Source organism: Gracilinanus agilis, chromosome 3, assembly GCF_016433145.1.
Source record: "Gracilinanus agilis isolate LMUSP501 chromosome 3, AgileGrace, whole genome shotgun sequence".
NCBI classification, from domain to species: Eukaryota; Metazoa; Chordata; class Mammalia; order Didelphimorphia; family Didelphidae; genus Gracilinanus; species Gracilinanus agilis.
This window is the reverse complement of record NC_058132.1, coordinates 482,019,770-482,032,574: the sequence shown is the minus strand read 5'-3', so window position 1 is coordinate 482,032,574 and position 12,805 is coordinate 482,019,770. Positions and strand designations below refer to the sequence as shown.

Sequence of the window (12,805 nt, the reverse complement as noted above, 5' to 3'; positions counted from 1 at the left end):
TGTAAGTACCTAATTAACTCACTATACCACACACTACAGTGGTTCTCTAAATCTTCTCCCTTCTCACATTCTCTCAGTTTCCCCTGCCCCCCAAACACTCAACTGAAAACTTTGCCTCCTCTCTCACTGAAAAGAGCCCATTCTTTCTCTTCTGTACTCAAAAGACATCACACTTCTATCACTATCTACTCCTTTGCTTCTGGTGTGATATAGTGAAGTAGCCCTTCACTGCCAAAGCAGCCTAGATTTTAAGCAAAAGTGATCTCATTCACTCCCATCTTTCTGCAGAAGACTGCTCTATCATCTCCACTGGTTTATCTTTAATTAACAACTATCAACTATAGTTGCTTCCCTACTACCTACAAAACATCCTCATCTCTCTCTCATCCTCAAACTCTCACTTGAGTCTTCACACTCCCATTAGCTATCCTGCTATAATTCTCCCCTCTGTAGCTAAATTCACTGAGAACACCTACATTAAGTGAAAGTTTTCTTTTCTCTCATCCTCTCTTAACTCTCTACAGTCTGGCTTCCAACTTCATCATCTAACTGAAATTTTCTCCTGTAAGTAATTTTTACAATTTTAGGGAATGCTTCTGAATTTCTAGTTAAAGTGAGTGTTTCTGATGTGAGATTAAAAATTAATATCCAAATACTCCAAGTATTATATTTAATAAATTTATTAATAATAACTTGAAGCAAAAAGGAAAGTAAAAAGCTAGAGCAAAGAGGGAGCCAACCTAGCCATGCACGCGGGTAAAAAAGAGAGAGTGAGGAGTTCCCTGCAACTATATATATAATGTGAACACTCAATGTAGTGAAGAAAGGAAAGGAATTTTGGGAAATACTAAAAGAATTCTGGAGAACATAGTCCTGGGGTACAACACTTTCTAATTATACACTGTGTATGACTAGAATGATAGCCAGCCAATCACTATAAAAATGGCTTCTGTCATGCTGGGAAGAAGAGGAGAGATTATCTTTAAAGTATATCACCTTTCTTGTTTAAAACATCACAGGTATTTGTATTACTACAAGTTCCATTAAGTGATATGGGTTGTTTTTTGTTCAGTAAAGGCTTTTGGATGATAATTTGCTGATAAGATTCATGACATGACATTTGAGTTGCTCTGACATTTGACATGTTTGCTGGATTCTAAGCCACCTCATGGAAAGCCATCATACTTTCTGAATCCTATATGGCTACAAGAACTTCTGGATGCTAGTATTTCTAATAGGTCTGCCTATACCAGGCAAGGCTCCTGGAAAGTTCCCAATCACATCTCAAGGAAAACCACAAAACTTGGTTCCGGCATTTCACTGGATCTATTTCTCCCTTTGGGATGTCCAAGGTTCTTCCTAAGACTTTTTTACTCTTTCTTCTTTCTTGGATCTCTTATTCCTATTTCTTTTGTATTTTCACCAATTTTCTTATGGCCATTGATTGAACTTCCTTCAGCATATTACTGACTTCATCATAGTCCAGTTTATATATCATGGAAAGATCATGGACTAACTCCTCCCAGTGGCCTAGAAGTCTGTGTATTTACCCTGGATACTGATAAGATTGAAATAAGTCAGAGTTTATTTCAACTGTTGTGTCACAGAGTAATCAATTGCTCTTTAGAGTTCACCACTATTTAGACTAACGGTCGGCAACCTTTTTGGCCGTGAGAGCCATAAACGCCTGCGTAAGAAGGAGGAGGGAGGTGGAAGGTGCTGGATTATGGGGCAGGGGCTGAAGGGCCCCCTGGGGCACATCCTGGGGCTCTACCCAGACTAGCAGGTCAGGAGGTAGAGCCAGATATGGCTTGAGAGCCATACGTTGCCGACCCCTAATTTAGACCATCAATAAATGCCACCTTTTTTTTCATTAGCTTGATCCATCAGCTCATCTATTATCTCTACAGGTTCATTTCCCTTTTCCTAAGAGGTATCAGAATCTAGTTCTTCAATCTATTATTATATACCACCTATGGTGAACCTTTTAGGGATGGGGTGCCATGCCCACTGCCACCCTCACCCTTCCCCCAAGACCATGTGCCATGCCCCCTCCTTTACCCCACAAAGGGTATGGAGAAAGTGCTCCCATTGGGCTGGTGAGTGAAGGGATGGAATGAAGAATGTCCTCAGTGAGTGTAGACATGGGGAGGCAAGAGGCTTCAGCACTCCACTCCTCTCCAGCTCTGCCTCCTATGAGCTTTCCACCTTACCCCCTGTGAACTCCCATTGGGCTGCTGGACAGAGGGGCAGGGGATGGGAGAAATGTCATCAGGTACAGTGGAAAGGGGAAGGGGAACAGCTCTGCCTGAGTCTCTCTGCCATTCTAGTAAGGAACTCTAGGGGTGGGAGATAGGGTGGGAGGAGAGAGGCCAAGTGCCCACAGAGAGTGCTCTGTGTGCCATCTTTGGCATCTGTGCCATAGGTTCACCATCACTGTTATATACTATGTCACTTTCCTCACTTTCTGGATCCCCTGGTTTTGGAGGATTCCTCTCATTTCCTACTTTTGGCTTTTTTCCTCCTTGATTCTTTCTTCTGATTTAGTTTGATATTGAACAGTAGTAATTTTACCATCCATACTTTCCACCTAGTTTCTCAAGAAGTAGGCCTAACATGCCCTGACAAAAGCCTGGAGCTCATTGGGCTTATGATACCAGGCTATTCATGTCTGGCAAAGCTGGTTTGGTATGACTCAGGCACACTATGAGAAGTAACAGTGCTTGGATGTGCCAAGGCTAGAGAAGGGAAGACAACTTATGATCTTAAGAGCTGCTTCAGGTGCTAAAGAGGTTATAAGTTGCTCACCCAGGGTCAGGGAGTCAGCATATGCCTGAGGCAGGACCTGAAGTCAGATCACCCTGACACCAGTGTAAATCCCTGCTGCTTCTCCCATAAGTACTTATTAACAAGTTACTATATCACTGCATTAAAAAAGAAAGAGAAGAGTAGTTTCCATGGAAATCATAATTTTGCCTCCCAAAAGCATATGAAAGACAATTTTGCTAATATTTCATAACATATTACATGGAAAAAAGCAACATAGAAAACAAATTAGATCAGTATCATCAACACTATGGACTGAGTAAAAAATAGAGTGTTAGCAAGAAAGAACATCTATTTTGCAACTTGAAAATCTTTAAACAGTCACCTCAAGTACTTATCCCCACGGAACAAAATTTTAAGTACTAGGATGCAAAAACTATTAATATTAATTAATTAATAACTATTAATTACTTCACTTCCATAAGATATAGTCAGAACATTTCACTGCTTGTGGGGAGTTTCTTTTCTTCTTATAAAATAAACAATTTATTTCTCCCTAAATTTTCTGATTGATAGTTATCTATGTTGTTGCCAAGTGACATTCTTTTTTTATTTGTGTAGAGAAGAGGAGCCGGACCCATGACTTCATCAAATGCTTACAATATCTATTGTGGGCATTCTATCAATTAATGCAAAATAACAACTTGACTATAATTTTCAATCTTAGGGTTGGTTGTGTATAAAGCTCCAAACTAATATTATCTCAGACTCCTATTTTTACTTCTACCATATTGATTTTATAAGGTAACTGATTTTTTGCTGTATTAATTTCAAAATTGGTTCAGCATTCACTTGGCATGACTTAAGTACAAGCTTCTAGGTGAATCTACATACTTAAGCTGAGCTCAAGGACATAGCTGCGATAATTAGATTAAGTCTACCCTGCCCATCTTTAGATTTAATCACCAAAAGTGTAAACAACTCCACTTAACTCACAAGTTGGTCTGTGTGCTAGAGAGAGTGACAAATCAGAATTTACTGATTGCCTCCTGGGCAGTCCTAAGATAAGTGTCTGTTGTGATTGGACACATAAACTAGGAGGAAGGCACAGGAAATGACACAAAAGTAGCCCCTTTAAAAGAGAGTTCAGTGAGTTCAGCTGGGCTCTTCTTCTTTGTGGCTTGGACTTGGAGGAGCTCTGGAGCTGGGACCCTGATACCTTGGTGAGACTGTTTTTAAATCTTTCCTTTGGAATTCCATGTGGTGAGTGTAAAGACTGAATATTCCTGAACTTCTCTTAAGGAACTTCCCTTTCAATAGACAGTCCATGACTGAAGCTTTTGCTTCATTCACCTCCAGGGCCCTCCAGGCCTTGGCCCTCCTACTTTCCAGCCTTGGGGCCTTGGGCTCAAGGCCGAACCTCCCTTGGCTGAGGTTTAATTAGATCTGCCTGGGTCAAACTAGGGGATCTGAGCAAATTACCTAGTGTGTTAGATTACTTATCTTATCCTCTCTCTCATTTTCTTATTTCCTCTTTCTCTCCACATTTGTAAATAAATTTCCATAAAAGTCATTTTGAGTTGAGGTTATTCTTTAATTAGGGATTGATAATTATTCAATTCCCTGGCTACCAAACCTTTTAATATTCACCCAATCAAAACCCCTTTTATCCCTTACAAAGCTAAGTTATAGTCAAGAATACAGCTTAAAGCTACTTTAAAAGAAAGGTTGTTATAATTCATGCTGGAATTCCCTAGGATACATTTCATGGATATCTGTTTACCCCACAAAATTATTGTCCCCAAGAGGTATCCTCACCAGCCTTACCTATCCTAATATCTTATCTCTCTAACAAAACTTTCTAGGTTCCAGGGAATATACAAATTCAGTTCTACTAACAAGGTCTACAAGATGCTGATGGGTCAGATAAAACAATTAACATTCCTTAATTATCAGAGAGAGGTGGTCACTAGCCCCAAGTGGATGTGTTAGATAATCTTCTTTTAAATGACCAGTCATGTTCCTAACCCCATAATGCTATGTACTCTGAAACCAATCATGCTGTCTTCCCCACCTACCCAATTCTTTATTCCCCAAAATTACAGTAAGGCTAGTGAGGCTAGTAAGGACTTTGGGGTCTTTGATCACTAAGAAAGGCCACTGGCCCAATATATCAGTTACTACTAGCCTCAGTTATAAACTAATCATGCTCAGATAACTATCTCACACTTTGCCTTAATTTTCAAATGTAACAGTTGGCGAATACAGAGGAATGAAAAAAAAAGGAAAATGGTCCCTGAAATAGCTCTCCAAGGAATAATACTGGAAAAGAATTCACTAGTAGAATTTGCCAACTGAAGCTTTTTCCATAAAGGCAACAACCAGGGCTCTGACCTCCCAGCTTCAATTTCTTCTGAGCTTAAGGCAAATGTAATAATTGGCTTAAGTAAGCTTAAGTGATCTTCCCATGACTGCATGTTTACATCAATAAGAATCTGGGAAAAATTAAGCAGTACAGTATAATGAAAAAAGTAAATGAGGTATTTCTAGCATATGCTTTAACCTACCTGTGGATAAGCAGTGCCCATACCAGAGAGCACAGCTGAAAGAACATCTTTTCCCTTCTCACCAGCCCGGTTAGAAACAGATAGCTTGAGTAAGTCAACCATGACACGAGTATCATCTGGCACTAAGAGGCTAGTAAACTCATCCAAATATTGTGGTTCAGGACCTGATACTTTATTTTGGCTTTCAACATCCTGAAAAGTTAAAAAATAAAGATAATGAATATAATATAAAATATATTGTTTTACTTTTTAATTATGAACACATCTTTTTATAAGTGCTTGAGGTTTATTATATGAAGTTTACTCTACACTGTAAAGCCAAAAATTCAATTAAGTCAATATATAGTTCAGGTTCCTAAACAGGCCTTCAATCATAAACTTATACTTTCTAAATAGTCTTGATTGATTCTTTTCAAAATCTTACCAAATACAGAGACATTACGAAGCATGTCTTCAAAACATAAAGAAAATTAAAACAGATTAGTTTAGTAAAGTGACCAATATAGTACTGAAATTATGAATTACAATGGAATACTTAAAACTATTATGCCCTTTCTTTCAACTTTTTAAAAATCCTTACTGCAACTGGGTGAGATTCATTTAGAAAAGGTATTATGTCTGTGTTGAGTACAGGAGCACAAAAGCTTAGCATTTTCAGGAATGAAAATAGTTTCCTAAATTTGAAATGCAGTAAAAACAAAGGCATGAATTCTTAGGCATGAATTAAAAGAAAAGGAAGCAACAGCTAAAGAAAATAGTGAAGCAAAACAAAATGTGCATTAGAAACAAAACAAAATATAACACACTTCCCAGCTGTGTGACCCTGGGCAAGTCACTTGACCCCCATTGCCCACCCTTACCACTCTTCCACCTATGAGACAATGCACCGAAGTACAAGGGTTTAAAAAAAATATATAACTGGTTTTTCCTTGTAGAATACTTCCCAATCATTAAATCAAGGAACAAATAACTGATTAGCAACTAGAATTATAAGTATACTTTTGAAAAATTCTAATGTCCAATATGAAAAATATGCTGTAAAATTCTTTCACCGCAACATTTTAAGTCTGGAATTGTAAATGAATGTAAAATTAATTATTCAAATATACATTCACTCAAAAGTACATTTTAGTACATCAATAGTTTTTCTAATATTTAGCATAAAAATACAATAGTAGCTTTTCTAGTATTTAGTGTAAACATGTTATTTGATAGCAGATGTCTACTATCATTTTACCATTTAGCTCTGGGAATTAATTTATTTACAACTAAGAGTTCCATCCCAAAGAATTTGCACCATACAAAGCCAACACTCATGGTTTTCCCTTTTATGACAAGCTTGATATGTCTCTTGATTTGACATACTTACCAATAAGAATTCAAATATTTCAAGGATAATTTTACATATCTCATCTAGATTCCTACAATGATTCCTTCGAAACATCTTCTAAGCAACTGTAATACTTGCTCTTAAATTTGAGTCCACTGGATAGATACATACATTTAGATATATATTTATTTGAATATATGTGTTACATAAATCCTATGTGTGTGTTCATATGTATATATAGCCTATGTATTAATATCAATATTATTTTTAAGTTTAAAAGTCAACAAACAGCTCTGAGCTTAATTTCACTAGAAGCTAAGAGAAAAACAATTCATTTATGATGCTATACTTGCCCTTTTCTTTTCTTCTGGAATATGAAGAAAAGAGAAATTATATGTGATTATACTTTTTGATCATAGGAGGACTAGAAGTAATCAAATGTAATTTATCAAAAGCAATTAACTGCAGAATCATTTATAAATAGGAAGGTTAAAATTTTAACTTAGTGATGGCAAATTTACATTTTAAATTATTTCAATTATTTTTAAAGTTAGAAATTCTTAACACATATCAACATTTCCTTTTGGTCTTACAAACAAAAGATACTCAAAGGAAAATATAATGACATAAAGACAATTAGTAGAGTGGCATAATAAATCAAGGTATTCAATTAAATTCAAAATAATATTATTACTTCTTTGGTTTTAGTCATAGTCTCTGCAATGATACTGGCAGCTCCAGGATCATCAGTCACTGGAATAAATGGTCGAGAAGAGGCAGAAGAAGCTGAAGGAGTCACTGCTGATGGAGTCACAGCATCTTCTGAAGGAACTACCTAGTTTTTAAAAAATTAAAGCAGAAAAAATAAGAAAGATGAACCAAAAAAATGAAAAACTAGGAATATCTAGATGTTTTTGAAATTTTAAAAATGTAGCAGGCCTTTATTTAAGAAACAAGTCAACTTCCAACTAAACATTTTTAACCTTTTAAAAATGTTATTTCCTATGTAGCTAGAGGGTTCAGTGGCTATAGCACCACGTCCATAGTCAAGAAAGCCTAAGTCTAAATACAGCCTCAAATAAATTACTAGCTGTGTAATCCTGGGCAAAGTTTCACTTAATCTATGTCTGCCTCGGGTTCCTCATCTGTAAAATGGGGATAATAAGAACTACTACCTTAAAGGCTTGTTGTGAGGATAAAATGTGATAACAATTGTTAAACACTTAGTATCTTACATGAAATGAGTACTTTATAAATGTTTGTTCTTATTATTATTATAATTCCTTTTGTCTAAATAAAAAGATAAAAGGCTATTTAAAACAGAAAAAATATGGAACCATTTGCACTCAGGCAGCAAATATTAAGGTTGGATACTTTTTTTAACTCTATTTCCTATAAGATGTCTAATTGGTCTGTACATTGCTTTATGTTCTTATTGAGTTTAATTATCAGCCTCTCGGCAGACTAGTAATACTTAAGTTATTGAATATTAGTCTAAGTTTGTTCTGTCAAATGTATGTTTGTAAGTGTCCTATGTTTAGCAGTAGTCCTATGTTTTGGAATAAATTTCCTATCCAGATTAAATTAGAAAAAAATAAATAAGTCTATTATTTTCAATTCCAAGGTAGGTGTTTTCCCCTAGGACAACAAAGAAAGGGCTAATTGGATATTGTCACACCACCAATTATTATACACAGCTCATCAATTACCTCTCCTCTCCTGTCTTGCCATGGATTTGGGCTCAGTCTATCTTCTACATCCATAGCCATCACATTTTCTTCACCATTCATGGGACTTCCCACTGAAGACACATCGGAAGGGGGTGCAGGTGATGAAGAAGATGGGCATTCCACTGGTGCAATCATACTAGCAGGCATTAAGGCTCCAACTACTGCATCTCTAAAACAAATTCAGGATACTTTGTCATTTTCCCAGCTATAAAAAATAGAAGTCACAAGTACAATATGATCTTCATACTGTCTAAAGCTTCTGTTTTGTCTTCAGAAAAATAAAGTGCTATACAACAGCAACTCATCTAAAAGGAAACAAATTTATGCCTTGGCATAGTTAAATGAAATTTATCAATCACAATAAAAGATGACAAGTTTGTAACCTTCAATCAAAATCAGTCCAGAAGACTTTCAGAAGAGTTTCTCATGGAGGACAATGAGATTTAGGATTATGCTAGGAACTAAAGCCAAATTTGGATTAAAAAAGAGACAAAAAATTTTCACCCTATATACTGTTTGCAGCTAAGTGCCTTATACTGAAGCTATGAGCTTTAATTTGGGGGTAATTAACGTCAAAAGGTGTTCCGGCAAGACAATATCATGCTAGGTAGTCTTCACAATCATTATCAACATAAGGTAGCTCTCCTATATATCAACATAATAGAACTACAAGAAAATATTCTAGATTCATGTTTCACTGCCTTTGGTAAAGACTTACCACTAACCCCCAAATACACTAATATTGTACTATTCCCTGATAATTAAAAGGAACCTTTGTAAATAACATTTTAATTTTTTTATAAGCCCCTTACCTTCCTTCTTAGAATCAATACTGTATATTGGTTCCAAAACAGAAGAATTGTAAGGGCTAGGCAATGGAGGTTAAATAGCTTGCAGAGTCAGAATTACGAAGTATCTGAGGCCAGATATGAACCCAGGATCTCCCATTTATAGACTTGGTTCTCAAACCACTTGCCCCTATAAATAACATTTAAAAGCCCTTGCATAGGGGCAGCTGGGTAGCACAGTGGATTGAGAGTCAGGCCTAGAGACGGGAGGTCCTAGGTTCAAATCAGACCTCAGATACTTCCCAGCTGTGTGACCCTGGGCAAGTCACTTGACCCCCATTGCCTACCCTTACCACTCTTCCACCTATGTCAATACACAGAAGTTAAGGGTTTAAAATAAAAAAAAATAAATTTAAAAAAAAAAGCCCTTGCATACTTAAGGTTTTTAAAATTAGTTGAACAATGAAGAACTTATGTATGTGCCAAGTTTAAAGCTTGCAAGTTTATTTTTTAAATAAGTTGACAAACCTACCTCGCATACATAATTTGCAATGCTGTTAAAATATGAGATAATGCTTGCTGTTTGGCTAGGTTTCCATCCAAAGACAAGAGAATCTTAGCAAGGGAAGGACGATTAGGCTTGGAACTATTTGCACCACTAATTTTGTTACTGGCAGCAGAAGGATCGGCATCAGAAGGAACACCTTAGAAATCAAAAGGAAAATTTTGCACTTAATTTTAATAGTATTATTTGTTTTTAAATAGTTTTGCCTTTACAATTCTAGCTTCTAAATATTCCATTTTGCAGCATATATTCAGTAACATTAGAGTGAAAACTGGACTCAAAAAGTTTCTTTGTTCAATACATTTATAGTAAAAACTATCATAACTAAAAATATTTTCCCCATCACATTAAAATTTCAATCATCTGACAAAATGTTTGACCATAAATTATGAACACTGAAAAAAGTAACCCAAATATTTAATTAGAATCCCTAACTGAGTGGTTACCTATAGAAAAAGTCTAGAAATTTTCTTTCCCAAGAAAATGAAAACAATATAAAACCCTATGTACAGAAGCTAACAAATAAGTATTATATAATCAAAGCCATTCATTAAAGGCAAGGTTTTGCAGTTTTGCATTTATTATTTGGTAAATTGTCTAAATAAATTTACATACAACATGCATAATATCATTTCATTACTGGTCATTCAATTAAGAAGACAGTTAAAAAAACGGCAAGAAGGAAAGTTTTCCTTCCCTTAAACATATGAGTGTACGAACTGTTATAATCATTTTCATTAAGAGGAAAGTAGACCCCATTCTTTATCTTTTACAAACTCCTATTTTAATTAATAATAAACCCTCTTCAACAGCACAAAGAAATTTCTATTCTGATCTCAAACTCCATTCACACAATATTGCTTCCTGAAATGTTAGCAGTTACTAATATTTGTTAAAATCTTCATAGCTATATTCAAACCAAAAATGTTACCTAAGTAAGAAGCACCTAAAGGGTCCCTAGCAGTCTGGAAGAGTACAGGTTCATGGACAGATGGGGTTGCTACATCCACTGTTGTCCATGCCACACTGTGAGAAGAGCCACAAGCTACTCGGGTAATTTTTTGGCCTTCTAAGCCTTGTACAAGAGTTGGCTTCCTATTAACAGTAGTTGTTCCATTGCCTTGCTGCCCATGATCATTATCACCCCAAGCATACACCTGTAAAAGAAAAACCAATTATTTCTAAAACTAAGAATTATTTTACAAAAAATGGTTTATGCTAAAAATACTTATTCTAGCACTTCAATAAATTAAATAAAAAATCTATTACAAAACTGCTTCACATTCACTAATAAAAAGCTAGGGTTTTTTGTTTTTTATTTTTGCAGGAGGGAGTAGAATTTGAATAAAAGAAATGAAATGTTCACTTCTCAATTCAAAATAATCTTTCGGTTTAAAAATGATTTCTTCCAGAAGATCAGTTAATAGTGTGCTATATTTTGACAAGATGGACGATAACAGAAGAATTCCAAGAATTCCATGATTCTATCAATGAAATAAATTGTAAACTGTGGTAAACATCTTATAAGCCTAAATGTTGATGAAATTCAAACTATCAAATGATAATCTAGGAATCTAAGTTTTATTTTAAACAAAGTTGGCATGGCATGATAGAGCATCCAAAGACTCAAGGTAAGCATGAGTAATCATTTTGTAAATATTAATAAAAGTATGTATAAACTGTTTATTTTCTTCTTAATTAGGTAATTACCTGTCTTCCACTATTCCTAACAAGATTTATCTTTAGACTATTTAATAGTTAAATCTTACAGCATTTTTGACATTTCACAAACCTATTTCTACAAATGACCACTATCTTATAAATCAGTACAAATCCTACTCTCTTTTTTAACATTTCTTTAGAGAAATACCTATAGATAGTCACTTTATCATCATATTTCTTAAACAGAAATATAGGCCATTAATCCTACTTAAGGATCTCTGCCAACCACATGCTGATTTAGTGGCACACCTTTGATTTATAGCAATGGTGTCAAACTCAAATAGAAAAAGATCCCTGTGGTCCCATATTGACTCAGAAAACTACAAATGAACATTATGTTGTATTGTATTTTTATTTATTTTGCCAACCATCTCCCAATAACATCTTAATCTGATTAGTCTGAACTCAGAGGAGTTTTGGGAAGGCAATGAATTTACCAGTTCTAGTTTACACTATATAGTTGTACTTAATGAATCACCTAAAACTATTATAATTTCTATTATTTTGGAATTTCTTTTATGTCAGAAACAGGCTATCCATACTTACCTGACCTGTGTCAGTGACAGCTAAACAGTGAAGGGCACCTACTGCCACATGAACTATCTTCTTTCCCCGTAGTCCCTCTACTACTTGTGGTTTTCTCACATGAACATCGGTTCCATGACCAAGCCTAAAGTAATCCCCTTTGCCCCTAAAAAAGGAATAACATTTTTTTAAAGCTTCGAATAATTCATCATTTCCTTACCATGGGTATTCCCACTCTTCACATATGTACCAACATTTTAGCTTATAATATTTGAGTGACTAAAGCCAAAAAATTTTCATCACATTCTCTATATTATGTCTACATTCGGCTAAAATGATCCTCGGATAGCATATATATAAAGGACATCACCACTACCAGGCCCAAACTCAAAGCCTCTTTGGTAGGCTCTATCAGAGCTTATTCTCTTCTTATACAACCTTTGAAGATTCGCGATCACCTTAACACAATGAGAAGGCATTGGAGCAGGGTTTTAATGAAAGAATAATGAACACAAAGAATGCCATTACCTATTTAATAATTTTATACAAACTTTATTCACAAAATCATAGTATGTGGCAATAACTAATCTAAATACCCATAGGATAATTAAAATTATAATAACTATAACATAGTCACGTTTAATGTAAATGTAATACTACTATGTTCCTAATATTGGTATAAACTCATTTTATAGATGATAAAACTATTTCCTAAAGTTACATAGCTAGGGAGTCCTTGACTTCGGAACAGGACTCTATCTTTTTGTCACCTCATCACCTTAATGACTATATTTGATCTAAGTACACTTAAG

The 12,805-nt window shown here is 35.2% G+C and overlaps 1 protein-coding gene across 1 annotated transcript in view; it reads right to left on the bottom strand.

Annotated features, from left to right (window-relative positions):
- Positions 1 to 12,805, bottom strand: part of HERC2 (HECT and RLD domain containing E3 ubiquitin protein ligase 2) — a 243,202-nt gene that overhangs the window by 38,091 nt on the left and 192,306 nt on the right. Inside the window, exons 64-69 of the mRNA XM_044669288.1 lie at positions 12,015 to 12,159; positions 10,678 to 10,903; positions 9,714 to 9,885; positions 8,373 to 8,562; positions 7,358 to 7,498; positions 5,334 to 5,525 (exon numbers count right to left, since the gene is read on the bottom strand). Of these exons, the coding sequence (XP_044525223.1) occupies positions 5,334 to 5,525; positions 7,358 to 7,498; positions 8,373 to 8,562; positions 9,714 to 9,885; positions 10,678 to 10,903; positions 12,015 to 12,159 (1,066 nt within the window). The remainder of the gene's footprint in view (positions 1 to 5,333; positions 5,526 to 7,357; positions 7,499 to 8,372; positions 8,563 to 9,713; positions 9,886 to 10,677; positions 10,904 to 12,014; positions 12,160 to 12,805) is intronic.